Raw genomic sequence first — 27,645 nt, 5'->3', positions numbered from 1 at the left:
CTTGCGGATAGCTTCCTGAAGCCTCCAGGCTTCAGCGAAAGCCTGCATTCGCCCCATAGGACGCACACACATTTCCCCTTCATTTTTGGAGGGGAAAAAGTGTGTCCTATAGGGCGAAAAATACGGTAATTTACTGCCTCAGACGAAATGGGCAAACTGGTTTGCATGGGCCCTACAAAACTGGATTAGACACCAGGATCAGTACCTCATTTCCAAATGAGTTTCCAGGAAACTCACAAACCATGCTGTCTCCTGTTCACCTCATTCACATTTCACCATGGTGTGTTTGAAGTCAAGGTGGGTTAGATCATCTGAAATGCTGCACATACAGAATGCTGTGTCTTTCGATGAGGAATTTGGTGAGTTGACCCGTTCCAGACAGATGATTTTGGTCCTCCCCAAAACAAGTTAAAAGAAGCCTTACATGTCCCTTACAGTAGAAGCAAATTAGCACTCTGGTCCACTGTCGACAATGGGAAAAGTTGCACTGATGGTATGCACAACAAAACACACATACACGTGCCTGGTCAAAACTGGGATGATAATAGGCAGCCCGCACAGAGGCCTTGCTAGGGAGTGGCTGAAGGGGCTGGAGCACAATGTCTTTTCGTGCTGGGTCTTGGATCTTCTCTCTCCCCCCCCCCCTTTAAGTGCAAAGTGGGTTAGATTCCCCCCCCCCTTAAGCCTTGAGGAGGGCAGGGGAAGTCTTTCTCGCTAATTTCCAAGTCTTTCTGAAGTTGGTGCAAGGTCTGGTAGACTCTTCTCCCTTTTCCAAGCTTGGGAGAAGCAAGTGAGTGAGATCTCACCAGAACAACAGCAGCAGCAGCAGAACTTACTAATGGAAAGCTGGCAGCGTATTTGTGGCAGCTTAGAATTTTAAAATGTGGTCCCTTGGGGAGGAGAGATGCAGGTTAGCATATCAGCAGCCGCCTCCTCGAATGCCTTTGCACTCACAACCAGCCATGTGGCATTTCTTTCCCACAGTCTCTTCAAGATAAAGCAGAGAGTAACGAAGAAATCTGGGCTAAACTCCAAGCTGCTGCTTGTAACCTGAAGAAGCTGTGTGATCCCTCGTTTTCTGAGATTATTGAACAGAAATGCAGAGAGGCACGCACAAGGTACAATAAGATTTCTTTATTTTATTTGTTAACCATTCTGTTGTCTGGCCCCAGCAAGTCATTGCTTTCATATGCAGTGGCAATTGCGTGTCAAGGACACCCCCAAATAAAGACACGGTTCACACAACTTTATTGAATTGCAGTACATGTGAGTGGTTGCTTAGGCATTGGTTAGCGACTATCTGTTCCCACTTAGAGGTGGGAACAGAACTGACAACCACAAGCCTGCAGAAGTCAGTAAGGGTAAACATTTTTGGGGAGAGAATAGAGCTGGGCGCCAGGCTCTCACCTCTCCCCAAATGCTCCCAGGGGCTCTTGCGTGGCCCTAGCCCCTTGCCAGGGGTTCGGACAAGAGCACTGCGAGCCCCTGGATTCCTTTAATGGAATACCCTTGCAGCAGCAGCATTGCAGGGGCAGGCACAGCCAACCACATCCCCTCCACCAACCAAAATTAACCAATGCCTAACTGCAACCTTAGGGACGCGGGTGGCGCTGTGGGTTAAAGCCTCAGCGCCTAGGGCTTGCCGATCAAGACGTCGGCAGTTCGAAACCCCGCAGCGGGGTGCGCTCCCATTGTTTGGTCCCAGCGCCTGCCAACCTAGCAGTTCGAAAGCACTCTTGGGTGCAAGTAGATAAATAGGGACCGCTTACTAGCGGGAAGGTAAACGGCGTTTCCGTGTGCGGCTCTGGCTCGCCAGAGCAGCGATGTCATGCTGGCCACATGACCCGGAAGTGTCTTCGGACAGCGCTGGCCCTCAGCCTCTTTGAGTGAGATGGGCGCACAACCCTAGAGTCTGTCAAGACTGGCCCGTACGGGCAGGGGTACCTTTACCTTTTACCTTTAACTGCAACCTTAAGGAAATCAGCCCTGAGTGCTCACTGGAAGGACAGATCCTGAAGCTGAGACTCCAATACTTTGGCCACCTCATGAGAAGAGAAGACTCCCTGGAAAAGACCCTGATGTTGGGAAAGATGGAGGGCACAAGGAGAAGGGGACGACAGAGGACGAGATGGTTGGACAGTGTTCTCGAAGCTACCAGCATGAGTTTGAGCAAACTGTGGGAGGCAGTGGAAGACAGGAGTGCCTGGCGTGCTCTGGTCCAGGGGGTCACGAAGAGTCGGACACGACTAAACGACTAATCAACAACAACAACAAAACCACAACCTTATAAGTTGTGATGATTTGCTATGCAGTAGGCAAAAAAACAAATGGCACCAGCCAATCAGCCAAATGGCAAAAATTCCTACCAGGTCCCTGCTCCAAAGCAGACGACCCCATGACAGGCATAGCAAGGTCAGCACAAACAAACCCTAAATATAGGGAGGGTGGGCAGGTAGTCCGATGTGCACAGCAAAAAGAGGAAGCTCAACGCTGTTCACAGGGAATAAATAACACTCCCATCAATCAAACAATTTTGCAGCATTAAATTCTCCCCAGCAACAATTGGAGGTGCCCTATCAAATTCGTGGCCATCCATACTAAGCTGCCCAGCAACAGGGGATGTCATGGTTGCCCCCACCACACACGTGCTCTCCATGAAGGACCATACTTTGCTGCATACTGTTTAACTTTGAGCTGAGCAGAACAGTTCTATTGATGTCATCCTTGCTCTCCAGAATCAGAGTGGTTGTTCTGTGGGTAACCAGCTCGCTGGTGGATACCCTTAAGCCAGTGTTTCTCAGACTTGGGTCCCCGGCTATTGTTGGACTACAACTCCCATCATCCCTAGCTAGTAGGACGGGTGGTCAGGGATGATGGGAGTTGTAGTTCAACAACAGCTGGGAACCCAAGTTTGAGAACTGCTGGCTTAAGCTGATCACCACTAGCCCAAATAACCCAGTGATAATCAGCCTGTGGGGAGGCACGAAGCATCAGTCAACATTCTAAAATACATACTGGACAAGGCTTTTATTAGGCTGGTCAAGGGGCCACAAAGTAGTGTGCAACCTTCTGTATTCTGCAGAGATCTTCATCAGGCTACATAGCAAACAAAGCAGCAGTGGGAGGGAGGGATGTTGGAGGAAAAAGCTAAAGAATGGTGAGTCCATGGAGTCTTCATCTGCTGCCTGTCTCAGGATGGGATGTGGGAGGAGGAGAGAACAGTCAGACGGGACGCTTTTAGCTGCTGCCCAGGTTTCGGGGTGCTTGGAAAAAAGGAACCTTCCATCATTAATATCCTGCCTGTAGGAATATAAAATCCAGCCTTGCTCACTCCCATCTCTACCCTTTGGTGAAACGCACAGACATAGCAACTGTGTGTGCTATGGCTTAGCTCTAGTTAGTGCAACAGCAGGGGAACTGAAGCAGCAATAGTTTTTACCATGAGTACCCAAACGCTTGCACATTCATGCTTAGCCATAGTTTGGCTTACTGTTATGTTCAAACCAGGCCATTTAGTAGGCGTGTCCAGATGCGCAGTAGAAACACAGTTGCCATGTTGTGTTCAGGCCTACACTCATATACCCTGGTGATATACAATTAATCACACCAAAAGATGAATATAATTAAGCAGTAAGACGAAACCTTTGTTTTAGAAATAGACAGTTTAATGGCAACTAAAGCAATACAGCAGACTAACCAGCATCACAACATCATATGCCCTGGCAAATAAAAACGGTTTGACCTTGATCAGAGCTTAAGCGAGATTCAGTCTCTAAAAGCCAGAGCTAGGCAGTTTATTCTCCAAGCCATCTTGATGGCTTAATGCATAGATTGGGAATCTGTGGCCCTCCAGATATTGCTGAACCCTAACACCTATCGCCCCCCAGCTAGCATAGTCAATAGCCAGGTAATGATGGAAGCTGCATTCTTGCAACACCTGGGAGGCCACAGTTTTCCCCTCTGTGATTTCCTGTGTGCTTCCTGTTTCATTTTCAAATTTGGTGCTCTCATCACCGGGGAAGCTAATCTTTGGAAATCCCATCAGATGAGTTTGCCAACCTTAGACAAAAGGTTGGCATTAGGAGCCAACTAACTTCCTTTGAGGCTTCTGGCAAACATGCTGCACATGCAAAATATTGTGATCAGCAGCCTAGTGATGTGGCACATTTTAGCTCCATGCATTTATCTGCCTAAAGAAAGAAAAGAAGTCCCCCTCCACACTTCAGAACACACGTCCATCAACCGTGGCGCGTGACGTTTTCCCAGTCTTATGCTGAGCAAGTCACTCAGTGCTCTTCCCTAGTATGAACGAACCATAGGAAGACAGGTAGACATGCTCTTAAGGAAAGTGAGAGGTAATTGAAGTGTTTGCTGTAATGCTTCATTTAATTTTTTTTTTTCCTAGATGGACACTGATGAACAAAGAAATTGAAGATCACCTACACAAAGCACAAGCATCTTTACAACTTTGGGAATCTTACATTGGTTTACATGCTGAAGTCATGGCCAAGGTGGACAAGTACGAAGAGCAATATGGTTCCCTTTTGGCAGATGTGGCTGCAGGTCATACGATGGACTTCCTTAAGCAGAAGGTCGAGGATGTGAAGGTAGGTTAATGGGATTTCCATGGTGTGGTTGCCTAGAAAGTGGGTGAAGAATAAGAAAGGGATGCTCTATCTGCGAGTGCAGAGTGTTTGAGGACCAGGACATTCGCAGGGAAACCAAAATGCTTATTTACAAAGCTATTGTACTACCAACCTTACTGTATGCTTGTGAAACGTGGAGTACTTATAAACACCATCTCCAGCTCCTCGAAAGGTTCCATCAACTGTGTCTCCGAAAAATTTAACATATCACTTGGGAAGATAGGTGAACTAATGACAGTGTACTGGAAGAAGCAGAGATCACCAGTGTTGAAGTAATGATTCTTCAACATCAACTTTGTTGGACTGATCATGTTGTTCGGATGCCTGATTTTCGTCTTCCAAACAACTACTCTATTCCGAACTTAAAAATGGAAAGTGTAATGCTGGTGGTCAACAAAAAATGTAGTATAAACTATATATATATAAAAAATAGTATAAAGTATATTAAAAAATGTAGTATAAACACCAACAACTGGGGAACACTGGCCTGTGAGCGCTCCAATTGGAGAACAGCCTTTACCAAAGGTGTCATGGGCCTTGAAGACGCTCGGACTCAGGACGAAAGGGAGAAACGTGCTAAGAGGAAAGCATGCTTGGCAAATCCACACCGTTATCAACTCCCGCCTGGAAACCAATGTGGAAGGACGTGTGGCTCCAGAATTGGGCTCCACAGTCACTTATGGATTCACTGTTAAAACAGTGTTCATGGAAGACAATCTTATTCGGCTACGAGTGATCGCCAAAGAAGAAGAAGATAAAAAGATCTCAGGGTGTGGAGGCAATCAGGGGTGGGTGCCAAATGGCCTTCCAGCCTTTGCATGTGGCCCTTGGAACTCTCCTCAGGCCACAGCCCTCACCAGCCCTGTCTTGCACCCTCCCTGAGTGTCTTTGCCAGGCTGCGTTATAGAATTGTAGAATTGTAGATTTCGAAGGGACCCCAGGGGGGTCATCTAACCCAACCCCCTGCAATGCAGGAATCTCAAATAAAGTGTCCATGACAGATGGCCATCGAACCTCAACTTCCTTCTTAAATTGTGGTGCCCAGAGCTGGACACAGTATGGGTCACCAAGGCAGACTGGAGTGGGGCTATTCAATCCCTTGATTTGGGCACTATACTTTTGTTGATGCAGCCTAGATGCTTTGATGCTTTCTTCCCCTGCCCCAAGGTAAGCTTCTTGGGCCCAGGCCAAAGGTGTCAGCAATTTTGTCTGATCGGGACCCTTCTTTGCCTTAAGTGAACTGGACGGCACCGCAAGCCTCAGGGAAAGTGTTTCATTGTCTTCTTGAACAGAAGGCCTCAGCAGAACTCACCAGTAGCTCAGAGATGGAAGGATTTCGGCTCTCTTGTAAAAATGGAAGTGGCTTTTTACGATGCAGTTTTGTATCTCTTGCTGACAAAGAAAACCCAGGATAATTTTGTCAGCAGCTATTAAATGCACCCGGTGCTAATAGCCCTTTCCCGATATCGGTGGAGGAGAGCCAAACTATTCTTCTTCCTTTTGTGAAGAATAATACCAAAGAAAGAACCCTAATGGACGGGGAGGTATGTTACACCCCTTGTCAGTTGTGAATGACTGCTAGGAATCCAATTGGGCACTTGACGAGCTTTTAAGCCTAACCCTTTCCCTGTGCTAACAGTTTTAGGTGAGATTGAGGACTTGTGTTAAAGTTATTCTTGCGTTTCCCCCCCGGGAGCGGATAGAAATGTGTTTGTGCCCTTAATAAATTGTATGCAAAGTCTAATGGGAAGAAATTTAAATGGATCGTTTTTGAAGCAACGGGCTCATTTGGCCTTAAAGAGCATCGCCACAAAGAGAAAAGGGCTTTGGAAGCCAGGCATGCATTAGTCACATTGGCGAAATTTGTCCTTAATGGCAGTAAATTAGCATTTTAGACTTACTTTATGCCCATTAACAGCACAGCTGCCATTCCCATCCAGAAAGCACGATTTTTTAGGTAACTGGTGTTAAGTGGAAATTGTATTAAATTATACACTTCAGAAGAGATGTTCCCAAATCTCCACCCACCCGCCCGGATAAAGAACTACCAAGGAGCGCAATGCGGATCTTAATTCTATTTGTAATGTTAATCATCTGTGCACAGGGATTGCAGCCCATGAAATCTCAGGTACACAGCCTGACTGACCCTCCACTACCTTTAAGGCTGCTTGTCACAATTCTCCACTTCCAGCGTCCAGCCAGATTTCCCCCTCCCTTTTTCTCTCCTCCTTGCAGTTCTATAAGAGATCAGCCCCATCCTGACCCACTCTGATCAAAGTTAGATTGAGTTCTTTATTAGCAAAAACACGATTGCCACAGACTCGTTAGAGAGTCAGGCCTAATTAGCACAGCAGCTCATTCCTTGTGGGTCTTACTCCATGGATATGATAGCCATGTTCAAATATATAAAAGGATGTCACATAGAGGAGGGAGAAAGGTTGTTTTCTGCTGCTCCAGAGACGCGGACACGGAGCAATGGATCCAAACTACAAGAAAGAAGATTCCACCTAAACATTAGGAAGAACTTCCTGACAGTAAGAGCTGTTCGACAGTGGAATTTGCTGCCAAGGAGTGTGGTGGAGTCTCCTCCTTTGGAGGTCTTTAAGCAGAGGCTTGACAACCATATGTCAGGAGTGCTCTGATGGTGTTTCCTGCTTGGCAGGGGGTTGGACTCGATGGCCCTGGTGGTCTCTTCCAACTGTATGATTCCATGATCCTATGAAAGACTGAAAGCCCCAGCTCCTCACAGCCATCTAAGTCCCCTCCTCTCCAGGGCTTTCCCCAAGCAATCAGAGACTGTGCCTGTATGCAACCAAGTTCTCCTCCACCGTTTTCACGCCTCTTCTGCTTCTGGGAGACAGCGAGGTTGGGGTGGGAGACACCCGTGACGCTTCACCAACCAGACTAATCTCTGCCTCTTGGCCTCTCTTCTCCCACTCTCTTGCTTCCACTCTCTTGCTTCCTATTTACCCCTTCAGCTTCTGAAACCATCTCTTCCCAGTCCTCTCTCTCTGCCCACTCATTGTTGTCCCACCACTATTCCCTGAGCTCTGAGCCTTCTTCGCCTTTCTTTTTTGCACTTAATTTATTTATTATTAATGTTGCAATACATATATGAAATGGGATGCGGGTGGCGCTGTGGGTTAAACCACAGAGCCTAGGACTTGCTGATCAGAAGGTCGGCGGTTCGAATCCCTGCGACGGGGTGAGCTCCCGTTGCTCAGGCCCTGCTCCTGCCAACCTAGCAGTTTGAAATCACGTCAAAGTGCAAGTAGATAAATAGGTACCGCTCCGGCGGGAAGGTACACGGCGTTTCCGTGCGCTGCTCTGGTTTGCCAGAAGCAGCTTAGTCATGCTGGCCACATGACCCAGAAGCTGTACGCTGGCTCCCTTGGCCAATAAAGCAAGATGAGCGCCGCAACCCCAGAGCCAGCCACGACTGGACCTAATGGTCAGGGGTCCCTTTACCTTACATATATGAAATCTTTACATATTGATACATATACATTACATTCATCAATTCACATTTTCACATTTCATTATGTACCAACATTTATCCATTTCTTATTTCTTGCCCTGTGTCTTCCCTCCACCCATGCATAACTTCCTTGTTATTATTTTGCAACTTTATTATTGAGATTGTAATTTTGTATCTTAATAATTAAGCATTCAATCTTATATATCTGCTTAGTTTAGCTTAGTTTAGCTTAGTTTATCTTTGTGAAATCAGTCTATACATATCAATAAATTCTTGTTGGAGCATCTTTTGGTCAGGTATTCTTCTACACATTTCCATTCCTGTTTAAGATTTTGATTAGATTGCATTCTAATTGTTGCCAGCATTTTTGCTAATTCAATCATTTCAAAAAAATTATTTTGCCAATTTTTCAATGTTGGTACTTCTTCTGATTTCCAGTATTGAGCCTATTTTATTACAAACTAGACATTTCCGAATGAATTTCATCCTGTCGTTTGTATGCACATTTTGATATGCACATTTAGAGACGAGAACTTCGTTGCAAAATTTGGAGAACTCCAAATCGCAAAAGTGATTTCCATTCTGGCCTACTGTGCCCAGGGTCAGGGAAACATCTGGGTCTGAGGGCGGACACATCAATCTGAGAGTGCAACCAACACCTTAACCCTTCGTTTCTTTCTCTTGATGCCTCTTCCGTTCTTTCCAGATGCTGAAACTGGACCTTCAGAACATCAAAGAAAGTTTTCTTCCCGTTTCTGAGCTGGCGGATGAAATAGCTCAGCTGACTGAGCCCACAGAACCACTTCTTCCAGAAAAACTCCAGCCACTTCAAAGGATCTCCTATTTGGAGAAGATGTTACAGATGAAAGAAAATGAGTTTGAGGTACTTCTGAGTGGGTCGCTTTGCTGTTAACTCCTGCATGTCAACAGGTTCTGGTGGGGTGGGGAGAGAGGAATAATGTTTCTGGGATTTTTTCCCAAATGTATTTGTTGGGAAATGCCGTTGGCCATACAAATTTATATGCCCGCACCATTGACAGGCTTCAGGCTTGCAGGATCTGTACTGTTTTTTACTAAGACCCCACCACTCACCGATGCAAAAATTTATTTCCACCTAAGAACAGTCTGTTTCCTCATTTCTTCCTGTATTCCACCTATCCTGCTTCTCAGTAGACGGAAGTGAGCAAATGCTCATTTTTCTGTTTCCAGAGATGGCGAAGCAGCCATTGTTAAGCTTCTTTTTCCCAAAAGGCCTTGCTGCAACTCCATGGCGCCTCATTTGCATGTCAGCTGCCTCCTCCCAAATTCTGCCTTGACTCTTGCAAGATTTTCTTTCCCCTCCCATCTTCTAGCCGAATTGAGAGTTCTAGATAAGTCAAAAGCAAGCACGTTATTTTGTGACAGTTTCGCTGGGCAAATAAAGGTAGCATCCTAGTACAGATATCCTCCCCCCCCCCCCCCGGTATCAGGGCAGTTTACAATGTTCAACATAGAGCAGCATATAAAAGAAAGAAAGCAAAGTTCAAAATAATAAATAAGGTGATTGGCTAATTGAAATGAAAATTAAACCTCTGCAAACATCAGCATATTAATTTCTCTCCTCAGTTTGACCTTTTACAGCTGAAACGTTTTGAGACTTGCTTGGAAAACCTGGAGAATCATGTTAAAGGGTTCACGGAAGTATTGGAAAATCTGAACCAAGGCACTGAAGACTCAGATCTACTCATGGTAAGCCATAAAAGCCCATAGGCCATCTTTTCCCAGCCTGATGTTTGGAATTGCAACTCACTAGTCTCTTCTGGGCGGCAGGGGAGGAAAATATAGAGGAGCATAATCGGTTCTTCAAGAACAAAGCAGGCCTTTTTAAAAATTCGTTTGAGGCCGTTCTGATCTTCCCTAGCTGGTGTCCTTACTTGGATAGCAATTGGTGGCTCTTGTTCCTTTGGCTTTCCTGGCACCTGGTGTTTTGCACATTGCGCCAAAAAGAACTGCCCAACAGGAAACATGATAGGCTTTTGCAAACCAGCGGCCTCATCTGTCTTGTCCTTTTTTCTCAGAGCCAGATGTTGGTCCTCACTGCTTTATCACCCGAGATGGAGAGTCTGAATGAATTCAGCTTTAGGTTTCCGTTCAGTGACTTCACTGCAAAAAGACTGCAGGATCTGAACTGGCAATGGACTCAGAAGAAAGCTATGGCTCTGGAAAAATGCTGGTAAAAAAACACACGTTCTTCCTGATGTTTAGTCAGAAACTCCTTCCTTGTAACTTGAATCCATTTGTTTGGGTCCAAGCCTGTAATGGTTCTAGGGGTTGCTCGTGCGTAAGTTGCCGCTACTCCTGGCTAGGTTGCCTGGTTGAACCCTTTCTGTCTGGACAGCCTCAAGTTCTGTGGCTGCCTCAGTCGCTGGCAGAATCCGTCAGTGGGTGTTTCTTGAACCTCTTCCAGCATAGAAGCTGTTTGACGCCCAGTCTCCTCCTACTCTCCCTGCGCGGAAGTCTTCTGCGCAAAGAGGGTGTGGGCAGCGGAGTACCCCTACTCTCTCCGCTGGTCTCCGGCGAGGAGTCCTGGAGCCACCTCTCCGATTCCCCCATCTGCCCCCCTTCTCCACTGGTGTTACGCTGATTTCCTTCCCCAGCGGATGGGCTGCCTCTCTCCCTACTGGGACCCTCTCTGCCATCCCTCTGGCGCCTTCTCTCCGCCTCCAGCTCCGATGGCAGTTCCCTGACAAAGCCCTTTTGATGATGGCCATCATATCTCCCCTTACACTCCTCTTTTCCAGGCTAAAAATACCCAACTCCCTCATCAGGCTTGGTTTCAAGACCTTTGATCTTCTTGGTCACCCTCCAGCTTATCAACACCCTTCCTAAATTGTGGTGCCCAGAATTGGACACAGTATTCCAGGTGTTGTCTGACCAATGCAGAACAGAACAGGACTATGACTCCCCTCAATCAGGACGCTAGACTTCTGTTGATGCAGCCGAGAATAGCATTAGCCTTTTTTGCTGCTGCATCACACTGCTGATTCGTGTTAAGCTCTGCCAGTCATTGGATCAGGCCCCACCTACTGTACGGCTCCCTGTGCCCCATCAGTCCCAATGGGCACAAGCCACCCTTGCCAGCTGGGCCACAATCATGCACGACTAAAAGCGTAACTGGCAGAAGGCGCGGCTGCAGAACTGATTTCGAATTTTGTTTTTCATTGCAGTGAACTGCAGGGCATTCAGTCTGATGAAAAGTTCATTCAGAGATGCCAAAAGTGGGTGCTGTTCCAAGAGAAAATGAAAGAGGTCTTGAGGGAAGATATGGCGGGCAGCCTAGAGGGGCTGCGGAAACAGCAGAGGGAGTATGAGGTAATGTTCCTCACTGTCTTGGCCCCAACCCAGAGCAGAAAGGTGGATCTGATTGCCACACCAAGCAAATCATTGGCTGTGGGTCTCGAGTTATATTTTGCCATGATACAGTTTCATTCTCTAGCCAATTAGACTTCCTGAGGTCGCTCTAGGGCAGTGGTTCCCAATTTGCTAATCAGTGAGGACTCCCTATTTTCCAAAAGCCAAGCCATGGACCCCCTGCTCTTGAGAAATTAGATAACACTATGGTAGTTACATGCGCAAAGCAGTTTTTAAAATAAAATGTGGGGTAGCTCCTAATAAGCAAAGAGTTTTAGGTATACTGAAAAACAGACCATAACATTTGTGATATTACTACAAATTGCCCATCCCAGGACAGTAGGAAAAACTTGCCTCCATTGTTCCACTACAACTGAATAATAAAAAAGCAATTGTGTTCCTAACTTGCAAGTGTCCTATAAGCAGAAGGATTTTTATATGAGAGAGTATGCTATTCCTTACTTGTAATCTGGGTTGGTACATCTTAGCTAACCTTTGCAGCCTGTGGTTCTGCTAACTGAGGGATCTTGCATCTTCAAGACATAGGTGAAGGCATGGCCAGGGCTTGATGAAGTATTGGTTGAAGTATGGAGTAGAAAACAGCTGGAATTTTGTAATGTTGATAATAGTAGTAGTAATAATAATAATAATAATAATTTATTATTTAGTCCTCCTGTGCCCAAGTTTCATCCCTGCCTTAAAAGGATTATTTAGTTAAATACAGTACTGGCTCAAATGTACAGAAGTAAGGGCCACAACCATTGCTCTGCCCTCTTTTTCCTCTGGCCCTGCCCACTCCTGGAATATGGCTCTTTGGCTGAAAGATGGCCCCCACCCCAAGGTAAATGTGCCACACTTATCCTTTGCGGGAAGAAGGAGGGCAAGGCATTCTTCCTCCCTTCTTTCTTCCCAAAACACTTCTCAGCTGCACTTTGTGGGTGTAGATTTCACATCTGCAAAGAGCAGGAGCAGAACTCCTGCAAATAAAGTGCCCAGGCAGATTAGGGCTCTGCAAAGAGCTCTACTTGTGCCGTGGTTTTAATCTTTCCCTTTGCGTGAAGCATAATTAAAATATTTCCTTCGGTGTTTACAGACATTGCAAGCAGAGATCTTGGTGAACCAGCAGACTTTTAATTCTATCATGTCAAAGGCTTTGCACGTCCTGGAATCAGGGGAAGCCGAAAACCGGTGAGATATATGGCTCGGTTGTGTGTTTCAAATTGGGGTGCAGTTGGGTGTGTGTGTGCATTCTAAGGCTTGAACTCGACAACAGTTTTTAAGGGAGGGTTGAAGGTGTCATAATAAATCACTGTGCCTAAAACAGTGAGTCATGGAGCTGAGCAGAGGATAGTCTCACCCCTTATATACCCAGGCCACAGGTGAGGACCTCCAGCAGGTAGCACGTTATCAAAAGGTCCATTCCAAACAATATAGGAATCTGGCTCTTTGTGTTGTGGCATCTAATCTTTGGCATTCCCTCCCATTACATATTAGACAGGCGATATCTCTGTTGCGTTTTTGCGTGTGTATGGAAGACCTTCTTCTAACAAGCCTTTCAAGCTGAAATTGTTCCCAGTCTACATCTGTCGTGCAATTGTTTTTAATTGTTCTATTGTTTGTGTGTTTGCTGCTCTGGACTCCTTTGGGAGAGGGAGGGTGGGATATAAATTGTAGTAGTAGTAATAATAATAATAAGAATATGCTACATGACTGACAAGTTAATCTCTGACCACTTCAGGACCACGTTTCTCTCCAAACTCACCTTGCTGAAGGAACAGTGGCAAAGCATCGTCCGGGCAGCTCAGCAGAGAAAGGGCGAGATTGACAGTCTCGTAAAGCAATGGCAAAAATTCACAACTTCACTACAAGACATCAAGAAGATCCTCGTGCACACAAGTGGATTCACGGCTGCTGTGGAGAGTCAGGAGAAGTATAGTCTGCACCAACTCAGGAATCTGAGTCACGACGTCAAGGTTAGGCCTCCTCTTCCTACAACCAGCGAAACAGATAGCGTTGCATTTTTAAAAGATCAAAATTGCTAGTGCTTGGAAAACTTAAAGGGGACTCGGCATCTGTTGGCATCCCTTAAACTAGGGGGGTGGGCAGAAGATCGCTCAGAATCTAAGTGGTTTGCAGTGTCACGGAAATGTCTTAACTACAGCAATAACAGAAAATAATTCCCCCTATAAATTAGGTTGGTGAAATAGAATTCTTGAGGGTAGACCAAGTGTAGGGTCGTTTTTTATATATGGAAGGACTCAAGAGGTTTGTTTTGGTCCTGATCACAAACTCCTGGCATCTTGTTCCTTAATTATTGGAGAATGCCCGCCAGTACTTAATTCCTTCCGGAGGTCTGTTCTTAACCTGAAGCTCCACTTTAGCTAATGGGGCCTCCTGCTGTCGCCACACCGCTGGAGCACGATTTCTGTTCTCATCCTGAAGCAAAGTTCTTAACCCGAGGTATTATTTCTGGGTTAGTGGAGTCTGTAACCTGAAGCGTATGTAACCTGAAGCGTATGTAACCTGAGGTACCACTGTATATAAATATTAGGCACTGTTAGCGTTGTACAAATCCTGTGGAAACCAGACCGAGAGAACTTTTTAAATTAATTCCTTTTTAAGAACTGCTGTTTGGAGAGTTCTTGAACTCTCCAAGCAGCGGTTCTTAAAAAGGAATTAATTTCTCCACTAAAACTGTTTGGTATTGTTTCATTGCTTTGTGGCCGTGTCTGTGTAATCATAGAATCATAGAAGAATCATAGAATCATAGAGTTGGAAGAGACCACAAGGGCCATCGAGTCCAACCCCCTGCCAAGCAGGAAACACCATCAGAGCACTCCTGACATATGGTTGTCAAGCCTCTGCTTAAAGACCTCCAAAGAAGGAGACTCCACCACACTCCTTGGCAGCAAATTCCACTGTCAAACAGCTCTTACTGTCAGGAAGTTCTTCCTAATGTTTAGGTGGAATCTTCTTTCTTGTAGTTTGGATCCATTGCTCCGTGTCCGCTTCTCTGGAGCAGCAGAAAACAACCTTTCTCCCTCCTCTATGTGACATCCTTTTATATATTTGAACATGGCTATCATATCACCCCTTAACCTGAAAACAGTACTCCAGGTGAGGTCTGACCAGAGCAGAATACAGTGTCACTATTACTTCCCTTGATCTAGATGCCATACTCCTATTGATGCAGCCCAGAATTGCATTGGCTTTTTTAGCTGCCGCGTCACACTGTTGGCTCATGTCAAGTTTGTGGTCAACCAAGACTCCTAGATCCTTTTCACATGTACTGCTCTCAAGCCAGGTGTCACCCATCTTGTATTTGTGCCTCTCATTTTTTTTGCCCAAGTGCAATACTTTACATTTCTCCCTGTTAAAATTCATATGATGACAGTTTGGGCATGTTTTCCTGTTTTCTTTTTAGAAAAAGGAGATCCTCCTTCAGAGGTGGCAGACCAAGCACGCCTTAACCTTGGCAGCCGGGGAGAAGTTATTTGACGTGGCAAACCCCGAGGCCAGAATTGCCCTACAGCTCAAGATGACGCACGTGCAAGAGACCTGGAGCAAAACCCAGCTTCAGCTGGAGAAGATCAGAAAGCAGCTTCAGCGCACCCTGCAGGTATTTAGCATAAGAGAAGACCCTGGTGAGAGATTGGAACCCCCATATTCCTATAATGGAGTTTCCAAGCTGGTGTTGATTCATCTTGAGAACAGGATGAAAGCAACATGTACATTTAGAGACACAGACCCACCACAAATTGCAGAACAAAGCTTGGCCCAAAGGCAGTAAGTAAAGGTAAAGGGACCCCTGACAGTTAAGTCCAGTCGCGAACGACTCTGGGTTGTGGCGCTCATCTCGCTTTATAGGCCGAGGGAGCCAGCGTTTGTCCGCAGTCATTTTTTCCGGGTCATGTGGCCAACATGACTAAGCCGTTTCTGGCGAAACCAGAGCAGTGCCCGGAAATGCCGCTTGCCTTCCCGCCGGAGCGGTACCTATTTATCTACTTGCACTTTTTGTTGTGCTTTCGAACTGCTAGGTTGGCAGGAGCTGGGACCGAGCAACAGGAGCTCACCCCATCGCAGGGATTCAAACCGCCGACCTTCTGATTGGCAAGCCCAAGGCACACTAATTAAGGAATTAGATGGGGGTGGTGTTGCTATGGCATTGACACCACGAAGGAATGCCTACCTTAAAAAAACCACAAAAACTAGGCTGTGTGGCAGGGGAGTAAAAGAGTTCAGGACACAGGCATAGCTGGGGGAGAGGAAATCAAGTAAATCAATAAAAATAACTGAGGTTCTGCCCCCCCCCCAATATGAAGCCTGCCCCCCTATCATAAATCCTGGCCCAAAGTTTAGGATCTGAATCCACTCCTATTTTGCTGGCTCCTAGATGTTACAAACGCCTGAGTGTTTGCAAATGGTCCCCAAATCCTGAATTCTTCTGAATTTTCTTGCACTAGCCCTGGCTTCGATGCTGAGTTGGGCAAAGAAGCTTTATGCGAGTCAGTTTCTACCTCTGCACACCAAGTTGTCCTGTCTAGTAAAGAGGACAACAAAATAGCTCAGGGCTTAGGTGTTACTAGCTTCGTCCATCCTTTTAAGCAATGTCTACTGGCGTCCATTAGCTCCCTTCATGTCTTGCTTTTTCCCTCTTTGAAATTACAGACGTGGGAGAGCTGCAGAAGCCAAACTGAAAACCTGGGCAACAGGCTGCGGGAGCTGAAGGCAAGAATAAAAGACCCTCTTCCAGTCCAGCATGCTGAGCTTCAGGCCGCCAAGGAACACGCCAAGGTAAAGAAAACCCTGAATTGTCAATTACCGTATTTTTTGCTCCATAAGACACACTTTTTTCCTCCCCCAAAATAAGGGGAAATGTCTGTGCGTCTTATGGAGTGAATGCGTGGTCCCTGGAGCTGAATTGCCCAGGGACAAAAAGCAGACCGTGTTTTTTTCTTTTTTAGAAAGAGGGAAGGGGGTGTTGAATCAAAGCCACTGAGCAGCTGATCGGCAAGTGATCGGAGGGAGATAAGGGACTCCAGAGATAAAGGAGGCTGCTGTGGGAGGGGGGGGGAGGTAAAGACAGCGAACTTGCAAGGAAAGGAGACAGGAATACTAAAACAAGCAATGAGGAGAGAAATTAGAAGAAAAGTAGGAGCAAAAAACTGCTCCAGCTAAGGAAAAGACACTAAGGCAAACAAGAGGGAACAGAGTGTTGAAACGAAGCCACTGAGCAGCTGATCGGCAAGTGATCGGGGAGGGAGATAAGGGACTCTAGAGATAAAGGAGGCTGCCTAGATGGGGTAGGTAAAAGCACATGGATCCTCAGGATCTTTGCACTGGGTCACCCCAAATTCACCATCAGATCACATAGCATGTCCATGGCTACAGCCGGCACCAAAAAAACCACGCATCCACTGTTTTGTGGGGCCACAATGGCGCAAAAACGTGGTTACAAAGCATGGATCCACATGGATCCTCAGGATTTTTGCATTGGGCTACCCCAAACTCACTGTCAAATTACATATCCTGTCTGTGGCCATAGCATGAACCACAAAAATCATACATCCACTGTTTCGTTCAGAATCCCCCCCCCCCCCCGTTTTTCTCCTCTAAAAACCAGGTCGTCTTATGGTCAGGTGCGTCTCGTGGAGCGAAAAATATGGCACTTCCCTAGTTTAGCTTTTAAAACCAAAAGATGGCTTCTCTTTTGCATTTACAACCCAACTTTTTCTCCATTGAGCTCAAGGTGTCGTACCTGATTCTCCCTCTCTCATCCTTAATGAATTCCCACAACAACCCTATGAGGTAGGTTAGGCTGTCACCTAGTGAACTTCATGGCCGAGTAGGAATTTGAACCCTGGTCTCCCAGGTCCTAGTCCAGCCTTACTGCCCAGTGGGGCTGAAGCCTCAAGTGCTTCTGGGAAATGGGCTTCCAGTGTGGTGCAGTGGTTAAGAGCGGTAGTCTCGTAATCTGGGGAACCGGGTTCGCGTCTCCGCTCCTCCACATGCAGCTGCTGGGTGACCTTGGGCCAGTCACACTTCTTTGAAGTCTCTCAGCCCCACTCACCTCACAGAGTGTTTGTTGTGGGGGAGGAAGGGAAAGGAGAATGTTAGCCGCTTTGAGACTCCTGAAGGGGAGTGAAAGGCGGGATAACAAATCCAAACTCTTATCATCTTCTTCTCTCTTGCCTGGCCATTGACGTCCTAATTTACACAGGAGCCTTTCTCTTTTCATTTGTTTTCGTCCCAGTAAATTTATGCAAGTTGAATGATTCAAGGCAGCTTTCCCTAACCTGGCGTCCTCCAGATGTTTTCAACTACATCTCCCAAATTGTAGCTCCATAACATCAGGAGAGCACCAAGTTGAGGAATGCTGATTCAAAGAATATCCACACTCCCAACTCCTGATGCTCTGAAATAGCAGGTTGGAGCCCCACGCTGGGCCACTGTAGAGCTAATTTTCGGGTGGCGCTGTGGTCTAAACTACTGAGCCTTTTGTGCTTGCCGATCAGAAGGTCAGTGGTTCGAATCCCCGCGATGGGGTGAGCTTCTGCTGCTCTGTCCCAACAAAAGCATACCAGTGTGAGTCGATAAAAAGGTACTGCTGTGGCAGCAAGGTAAACGGTGTTTCCGTGCGCTCTGCCTTCCATCACGGTGTTCCATTGCACCAGAAGCACTTTAGTAATGCTGGTCACATGGCCCTGAAAGCTGTCTGGACAAACGCCAGCTCCCTCGGCCTGAAGCGAGATGAGCACTGCAACCCCAGAGTCGCCTTTGACTGGACTTAACCATCCAGTGGTCCTTTACCATTACTTTACCTGTGGAGTTACAACTTCACCTCCCCCCTCCAGTATCCTGAGCAGTTCTGTAGCTCCCTTTTGCCCCTTAGCATCCACACGGTTCTGTTGTTTGTAAGATAAAAAGTTGGACACACACAAAAAAAAGAATAACTGTAGTCCGGGGCACAGGGCAGACTGTTTGCAAGTGTTTGGGGAAAATGGGTTCAAAAATGCTATATGGGTCTCGATTTGCAAATGAATCCCATTTGGATTTGCAGTCTGAGGCTGCTGCTTTGCATGCACTTTCCTAGGACATCTTGAAGTCTGTGGGGAATTACTTTCACCTAAACTCAGAGAGGCTTTTGCCCTGGGGTCAGCAAACTTTTTCAGCAGGGGGCCGGTCCACTGTCTCTCAGACCTTGTGGGGGGCCAGACTATATTTTGAAAAGAAAAAAAGAAGAACGAATTCCTATGCCCAACAAATAACCCATAGATGCATTTTAAATAAAAGGACACATTCTACTCATGAAAAAAGACCAGGCAGGCCCCACAAATAACCCACAGATGCATTTTAAGTAAAAGGACACATTCTACTCATGTAAAAACACACTGATTCCCGGACCATCCACGGGCCAGATTTAGAAGGCGATTGGGCCGGATCTGGCCCCCGGGCCTTAGTTTGCCTACCCATGCTTTTGCCGCACAGCTTTTAAATTCCAAAAGAGTGACCCTGTGGTTTTTTTAAAAAAAAAGGTTTCTCACAGCAACATAAACAACACTAGAGACCTGTGGCTGCTGGAAAGTCCATTTTATTGAAGCATAATGGAAGTGTAGTTTTATGGCACAATAAATTAATCTAAGTTGTTTAGGTGACACAAAAGCGACACAAAAACACTCTGCTTCAAAGCATGTTTCCTTCTCCTCCCCACCCCCCACCCTTAAGGTGGAGGGGAAGGAAATCCTATACACAGGAAGACGCTCTACTGAACAGAATTGGGGGGGGGGGCGTCTTGCTTCTGAGTAGACATGCATGGGTTTGTTCTGCTAGTTTCAAGCAGCAATTGCATGAATATCATGAACAGGACCCCGCCACAGATTCTCTCTCTTTTTAATTTAATTTTATTGAATTTCCCAAGCATCTCACGGATGTGGGACGGAATTACTGCCTCTTTCTGAAAGTTACAACTGCCGTTCGCAAGGATAAAGCAGCTTGCCCCAGCAGTTCCACGCCCCCCCTTCCCATCTAGTCACAGCCTGCTCCTATATGCAAATTCCTCCCCCTCCTCCCCCCCCCCCATTTCCCTTCCCCCTCCTACAGGCCAATCATAGGATTAACCAAAAGGTTTGGAGGAAAATACACACACACACACATCTCTCCCAGAGCTTACTCTGAAAGGGTCTGTTGTTGTGTGTCTCCCCCCCCCCCTTTGGTGTTTCAATGAAGGAGTTGGAAAAGTCGCTGGCCAACTGGAACCAAAACGCAAACAAACTTGGCAGCATGAAGGGCCTGGCGCAGTACATCCTTGCGGAAGATGTGATGGTGCTGAAAGAGCAAGTTGAGCATTTGCACAGACAGTGGGAAGAGCTCTGCCTAAGAGTAAGTGGCTTATAGGGGCAGGCGGTTGTTTCTGGGCTGGGCTTTCTGAAGGCAGTTCTGGGGAGGCAGGAGGGAACTCTGTAAGCCTTCCAGTTTTGCACAAAGAAGCACGAGAGATTTTGCTTGAGGGGTCTTAAAAGGGGTCTGGGGTTTTTTGGGTGGGGGGCTGCGGGTAGTGTTTCTCTTTCTCTTCCTGAAGATGGAGTTTTATTGTGGCGAAAGTATGCGAAAGATCTGCCCCCCCTCCTGTGTTATTTCCTCCCCCCTCCACAAAGTTCCCAGGAGAACTTCTGAAAACTTTAAAAACTATTTTAGAATGCGGCAGTACACGGAGAAGCAAATTGAAATCTAGGGGTGTTTTTGGTTCAAAGCTTAAATACATAATGCAAGTGGTGAAAAGGTATTACAGTGTTCAGAGCACCTGGTATTTTCGTAGTTCTCAGGTAGCAGGCAGCGCTCAATCTCTCTCTCTTAAAGCTTAACTTTTTGAAATTTAATTTCAGAGAGAGATTTCATCTGTGAATGCACTGCAAGCAAATGTTAAAAACCTATTCACGTTATTTCCCCCGCCCCCGCCCCAAGTCGTATTCATGCAGTTCTAAAGCCATATGCAGCTTTGAACTGCATTGCATTTTTTCCCTTGCTGTTGCAGTGCCTGCCTGCAACCACTCAGAGAGAGTACTAAGGGAGTTTTCCACTCCATTGGATGGGACTCAGACTTGCTTTACATTCCTTTATGTTTTGGCCACACAATGAGTAAAGGTAAAGGGACCCCTGACCATTAGGTCCAGTCGTGACTGACTCTGGGGTTGCGGCACTCATCTCGCTTTATTGGCCGAGGGAGCCGGCGTACAGCTTCCGGGTCATGTGGCCAGCATGACTAAGCCGCTTCTGGCGAACCAGAGCAGCGCACGGAAACGCCATTTACCTTCCCTCTGGAGTGGTACCTATTTATCTGCTTGCACTTTGATGTGCTTTTGAACTGCTCGGTTGGCAGGAGCTGGGACCGAGCAACGGAAGCTCACCCCGTCACGGTGATTCAAACCGCCGACCTTCTGATCGGCAAGTCCTAGGCTCTGTGGTTTAACCCACAGCACCACCCGCGTCCCTACACGAGTAGGTCACCATTATTCCCATTATACAAATTGGGGACTCAGGCCAGAGACATAATATTTGCCCAAGGGGGAACAATCAGGCCAAGGCAGAAACTAGAACCTGGTCTTCCTCTCATGGCTCAAAGGTATTGCGCCTGGCCATGTGTCCTGATTCCTTGAAGCTTATACACTTCATTGGACAAAAGTCCCGAACAATCCTGGCAACTGAGGTGAAAATATTTAGTTGGTTAAACATTTGAGGTGCAAAATCCAGCAATTAGCATGCCCCACTTGCTTTCTGAGAGATCTAAGCCTAAGCCGGAGTCTCCAACAGAAGCATATTGTATTGAAAACAATTTGTGGAAAAGGCTGCAGCCTCTGTAAGTATTTAAAGGCTAGGCAGTGCAGCTGTCCTGGAGAACCATGGAATTAACCAGCCAGATGCTCCTGCTGGAAGAGAGAGGAAAACAAGCGGAGCAGACACAGTCGGGGAGGGGGGGGGGTACCAGGAGGTCAGGGGTTTAGCACAGGCAGGGCTAAAGTCACTGTCACAATACAGAGGAAGGCATAGGAGCACGCAAACAGTCCACTTAATGAGCAGCTCAGAGGATGGAAATGCAGGTTACCTGCGACACACACCTGCTGCCGAAAATGGCAGCTGTGTGTCTGCTTTAACTTAGCATCATTTAACATTACTTATCCCATGTTTGTGTTATGAAAGGGTTTCTGCAGTGTTCAAAAATATTACATTAAAACAAATCAAAATATACTGGGGCGGGGGGCGCTGCACGTTGTAAGCACAGTAAACAAAGATGGGGAAAGTCATTGAGCAGCTATCAATGGATGCCCGGTTGAGCAGAGATGTTTTTAATTTCCAACAGGTACGCATTACTGAGGGTACCTATCATGGTAATGTAGGAAGCTGGGTTTTAGCGAGTCAGACCACAAATTCATCTAGCTCAGTTCTGTCCAAACTGACTGGCAATGGCTCTCCAGGGTTTCAGAAGGGTTTTCTCCACAAACTCTGCCCAGAGATGCTGGGGGTCAAAACGGGTCTTCCTCATCTTGAAGAAAGACAATTGTGACAGCTCAGTTGGTTAGAGCATGGTGCTGATAACACCAAAGTTTGCAGGTTCGAACCCCGTATGGGACAGCTGCATATTGCTGCCTTACAGGAGGGTTGGAATAGATGTACACAAGAGCCTCTTCCAGCTCTACAATTCTGTAATATGTCAGAATAAGATGCAGCATAGTGGGATATTATATTATATGTTTCCCAACGCCTACTCTATATCATCCCCTGACTGGGGATTGGAGTGGGGGAACACACAATGGTTTATTGAAAAAAGCTAGGCTTTATTAATCATGTTTGACGTTGGCTATGTCAATAAACCATAGTTGGTCCTAACCACAGTTTGCCAATTTCAAGTGCAAAAAGAAACTGTGGTTAGTTGATAATGGAAATGAAAGTTGCCAATATCCTCCTTGCAGTTTCATCAGAGAAGGAGAAAAGAAGGAAAAGCAACTGAGCCTAAGGTTCATGCAGACCAGGTCACAGGCATCAGGGGGGAAGCTTAGCTTGTGCTAATCATGATTTTAAACTCAAACCAAGGTTTGAGCTTCCAGGTGGATGACAAACTATGCCAGAGGGAGAATGCAAAGCTAATGCACATTATTTTAAACTGTGTTTCAGCATTTCAGCTGATATCGTGTGCATGAAACATTTAATATTTTGTCTGTTCAGGTTTCATATTTTGCTAATAAGGTGCTCCATTTTGGCAACTAAAAGGACTCTGTGTGAGGAAATCTGGTGTTTTCTGGACCACCTTTACATCCCATTGTTGTCAACAATCTGGGTTGCCTTTTATTCATGGGGAAGATAAAATTTTCCTGCAAAGTGGGGGAATCGATTGCTTGAGAATTCTACCTTTTCCAGCCAAGCCTGTTGACATCCTTTATTGTGGGAAAGAAACAGATGTGTATATTCAGTCTTGAGTTTTGGCTGCCTCCCGAGATATAACAAAGACAGCTGTCGTGTGTATCCTCTTCCATAGGTTTCTTTGCGCAAGCAAGAGATTGAGGACCGACTCAATGCCTGGATTGTGTTCAACGAAAAGAATAAAGAGCTCTGCGCTTGGCTGGTGCAGATGGAAAGCAAGGTGCTCCAGTCAGCCGATGTCAGCATTGAAGATATGATAGACAAGTTGGAGAAGGTAGGCAGACTTTTTGCAGACTCCCAGCAACAGTCTAGCAAGTGCTTTAGATAAAAGGAGGGCAGGCTTATCATGTTTTATGCTTAACTGGGTGTTCCAGGTGGGGGGAACACTCCCAAGATTCTGATCCACAGCTGTGGGCTTCAAACATGCTGATTTGAGCCGTCTGCTTTTTCCATAATGTGCTGTTCTCTAGTCTTCTGCGATGAATTGCCCTCAGGCAATTCTAGGGAAGTTCTAGAAAGCCTGGTGGGAGTGGATCCCATGGTTTATCTTTGCACAGTGCAAACATCTCTATCAAGTCCAGCTTCCTTTTCCTAACATTGGCCCACACTCCAGTGGCTTTTGTCCAAAAGTGAATGGTGTTATGCTCACCTGATGTCTAGTTGACCATGTCCCTAGGAGGCAAAGAGTGAGGCTGGCATACGAACACATTGGAAGGGCCAATCCTGCCCCCCTGCCTATGCTTTTGCATTGCATCAACCTCTCTGCCACCTCTCTCTCAGTATCCAGCAGCCACCCAACAAAAGTCAGGTGAGTGGTGGTGCCCCATCACACTGCCCATTACTGTTTTGTTCCATGGAGTAATCTCCCTTTTTGTGTGTAATAACATTTGCAATTGTTTTTGTTATTATTTGTTAGGACTGCATGGAGGAAATCAGCCTGTTCAGTGAAAACAATCTAGTTCATCTGAAGCAAATGGGTGAGCAGCTGATCAAGGCCAGCAACGAGAGCAAAGCCGCTGAAATAGATGAGAAACTCAACAAGATTAATGATCGCTGGAAGCATCTCTTTGATGTGATTGGAGGACGGTAAGTTGTCTTTGTGAGTTCGGTTGGGATTGGAAGCAGAATGTGGTGGTGATTTTCACAAAAGACTCGTGCAGAGACAGCAACAAAGTTCTCAGGATGCTTCATGCACTACATTTGTTAGATGTTTAGATAAAATGTGAAGTGTGGATGCAGCAAATGGATGCATTGCATACAGGTGCCCTCATCAGAGAGGTGTGATTGGTCTCTGGACAGCAGCTCTCTGTTAAGCATATAGTCCACTGTGAACTTATGAATATGGGGTGCTGCCTTTTACCAAGTGAAACTATTTGCCAATCTCATTCCTATTGTCTGCAGTGATTGGCAGTTGCTCTGCAGGGTTTCAGGGGATGGTCATTCCCAGACGTACCTGAAGCTGGATTTGCCTCTGCATCATGGGTAGACTAGTCGTCAGTTTCTGAGGCAGGATTCAGGTATTTGGATTTGGAGCAGAAGCCCTGAAATCTGTAGATTAAAGTGGAGTGAGACAGGTTTGCCTTTGCCATCATTTCATGCAGAGAGGTTCTTCCATTTGCACTTGACTTTCCACAAGCTTTATTTTTTTGTGGTATTCTTTTCATGGCTCATTAGAGTTTCCCTGCCGAAGCCTATCTCTTCTTCTTCATTTGAATGTGATTCACATGCTTTAACAGAATTCCCAATGTATTACGGGAAGTCCACTGCTAGCAGTTGTGCAAGAGTTCATTAATATGTTTCCTCCTTCCATTCATGGTACTTCAGATCCAAGTGCAGTCCTATGTATGCTTACTCAGGAGAAAGCCCCATTGGGTTCAGGATTCCAGCCTAAGCTATTCTTGGTTATAGTAAATGTCCAAAATACTATGAATCTTGGCATGTGTATTTACTGACAAACTGCATGAATATATATTATCTCTTTCTCCACCTTTTGGAGGTACACAAGTGAATACTCAACATTTAGGTGATCATGCATATCCACAGTTATGCGTATGTCTGAGTTTTTGGAAGTTCAACAGATTTGGGATTGTTGGAACTCACATGTCAACACTGACCTGCTTGTCAGATTTCAGACAATTTAATATTAGCAGGATTGTCTACTAATGCCAGCTGATTGGTTGGGTTCCGTGTGTTTTTCCATAACGAAATGTTATAGTTAACCAAAATAAATTATATCATTTAGGCATAATGATATGGCACAATGATAGGAGCAGACGTATTGTGGATGCATTTCGGTGGCAGCAAAACCAGTTCAAAAACTGTTTTCAAAACAGCACTGTAGTAAACAAGTTGCTTCACCTTAAACCAATAAGCGGGCTGAGACAGATGGGCAAATTAGGTGAGCTCTCCATTTAGCCTTTTGACATGCTTCTCATAGTTCATGGAGACAAGCTCGGCTTTGCCATATGGCACCAGTTGCAAGGGGCCTTTTGCGTTTCCATTGTGCCTCTAGTCGCTTGGCTTGTGCCGCTCTCAGAGGCTTTGTCTGTTCATGCAAGCAGCTGGAGTAGGCTCTTCGTCTAACCAGGAAGAGCTCTGGGAACTCAGTGCATCTGGGGAACAAAACAGCAGCAGCAGCAGCAGCAGCAACAGAATAACATGCAGACATCTGCTCGCATTTAATTGTGATAAATGCAAATGAATTTCTGGGGTGCTTCTGAAAGACTGCTTCACACAGCAATGTTTGGGATTCTTCCGCGGGTCGTGGGGGAAGGGCTGTCTGGGGACGGCATACCAGATTAAAAGGGACTATAACCAACTGTTCCAGCCTCCTTTGGATTTGCATTAATTTCTCGAGCCTTGCCTGCATGCTATAATTCTGCCCTCTTGCATTACGCAGCACGTTAGCACTGAACCAGGAAGGCAGGAACTAGATCTAATGCCTGATCTTTGCAATGCCTTTAGCAAAGTGTGAAACCACTTTAAACAGCAATGGCTCCTCCTCCTAAGGAACCCTGGGAAGTGTAGTTTGTTAAAAGGCACAGAGAGCTGTTTGGAGACCCTTATCCCCCTCGTGGATTTACAGTTCCCAAAGGTTTCACGGGAAGGGTTGATGGTTAAACTACTCTGGAAATTCTGGCTTGGCAGCCATGATAAATGACCATCCAACCTCTGCTAAAAACCTCCACGGAAGGAGGCTGGTATTCACAAGTGGGAAGAGTGATGTGGTGCTCATGTCCTGCTTTTGAGCTTCCCATGGGCATCTGGTTGGCCAAAGCGAGAACAGATACTGGACCAGATGGTCTGACCCAAAGGGGCTGTTCCCCAAAGGTAAAGGGACCCCTGACCATTAGGTCCAGTCATGGCCAACTCTGGGGTTGCGGCGTTCATCTCACTTTATTGGCCAAGGGAGCCGACATACAGCTTCTGGGTCATGTGGCCAGCATGACTAAGCTGCTTCTGGTGAACCAGAGTAGCGCACAGAAATGCTGTTTACCTTCCTGCCAGAGCGGTACCTATTTATCTACTTGCACTTTGATGTGCTTTCGAACTGCTAGGTTGACAGGAGCAGGGACCGAGCAACGGGAGCTCACCCCATCACGGGGATGCGAACCGCTGGCCTTCTGATCGGCAAGTCCTAGGTTTTGTGGTTTAATCCACAGTGCCACCCGCGTCAGGGACCTCTGACCATTAGGTCCAGTCGTGGCCGACTCTGGGGCGTTCCCCAAAAGACAGACACAAAACAAGACGTGGAAGTTATGATGAGAGGGACAGCTTTGACAGAATGGTGCAGCACCTTTGCTTTTTAGGATCGTCTCTGTGTTAGGTTTTCTGTAGTAGTTCACCTGAACTGGAACAGTAGCAACCTAGACAAAATCTGTGCCAAAACAGGTGGTGCCTGATTCAACAGGTGGTGTCTGGGGCAAGGGGGAGGGGGGGAGCTTTGTCTTGGCACGCTAAGCTTGTAAATAGCCACACACTTGGCTGTCTGTAGCAACTGCACACAGCATGGCCCAACAGCAGTTTGGTCAGAAGATTGTTCTTAAGTGGGAGAAGGTTACTTAAACGATATGCAGCAAGGATTTTTAGAACTTCCTTTGAATTCTACTCTGTGGATGGACAAAAGGGGTAGATCAATGAACTATTGTTCTTGCTGTATCCTATGAAAAGTATGGGGTGATTTTTAAAGAAATACTTATGTTCCCCAAGATTCCAGTTTTTGCCTCCCTGCCTTGTTGGGTGCTCAATTTAATAAAAATGGCATTTTAAGCGAGTTCATTAAACTGCACCAATCTGGAACGGACTGATTTGCAGTCTGTATGGGTGGCAACCAGATCCTGCCATTTGCTCAAATGAGAGATAGTGTCATAGTAGCATGGTGCTGTTTTAATATTTCCCAGCACAAGAGGATAGCTCAGGCGGAAGAGCATGAGGACTCAGCTAGACAGCTGCAAATAAAACGTTTTAGTGTGTTTTAAGTGCAATATGCAATGTGACCCTAGATGGGGATGGGGAAACCTTATGGAAAATTCAATGTATTTTTTAAAATGCTTTTTAAAAAAAGCATTTTCAGAACATTTTTCATACATTTGTAGATTCCACCTGAGACTCTTAATCTCAGGGTTGTGGGTTCGAGCCCCTTGTTGGGCAAAAGATTCCTGCATTGCAGGGGGGTGGACTAGATGATCCTCGGAGTCCCTTCCAGTTCTGCAATTCTAT

At 46.2% G+C, this 27,645-nt stretch overlaps 1 protein-coding gene across 1 annotated transcript in view; it reads left to right on the top strand.

Moving 5' to 3' along the window:
* Window positions 1–27,645, top strand: part of SYNE2 (spectrin repeat containing nuclear envelope protein 2) — a 256,839-nt gene that overhangs the window by 199,767 nt on the left and 29,427 nt on the right. Inside the window, exons 84-96 of the mRNA XM_083432892.1 lie at window positions 985–1,118; window positions 4,406–4,607; window positions 8,831–9,007; window positions 9,730–9,852; window positions 10,182–10,336; window positions 11,331–11,475; window positions 12,608–12,702; window positions 13,253–13,487; window positions 14,939–15,133; window positions 16,183–16,308; window positions 19,741–19,893; window positions 23,042–23,200; window positions 23,843–24,012. Coding sequence (XP_083289018.1) covers window positions 985–1,118; window positions 4,406–4,607; window positions 8,831–9,007; window positions 9,730–9,852; window positions 10,182–10,336; window positions 11,331–11,475; window positions 12,608–12,702; window positions 13,253–13,487; window positions 14,939–15,133; window positions 16,183–16,308; window positions 19,741–19,893; window positions 23,042–23,200; window positions 23,843–24,012 — 2,069 coding nt within the window. The remainder of the gene's footprint in view (window positions 1–984; window positions 1,119–4,405; window positions 4,608–8,830; window positions 9,008–9,729; window positions 9,853–10,181; window positions 10,337–11,330; window positions 11,476–12,607; window positions 12,703–13,252; window positions 13,488–14,938; window positions 15,134–16,182; window positions 16,309–19,740; window positions 19,894–23,041; window positions 23,201–23,842; window positions 24,013–27,645) is intronic.

This window comes from Podarcis tiliguerta, assembly GCF_965153285.1.
Source record: "Podarcis tiliguerta genome assembly, chromosome: 1".
Taxonomy (NCBI): Eukaryota; Metazoa; Chordata; class Lepidosauria; order Squamata; family Lacertidae; genus Podarcis; species Podarcis tiliguerta.
Note: the sequence above shows the minus strand (reverse complement) of the source record. Positions and strands in the feature narration are given on the sequence as shown.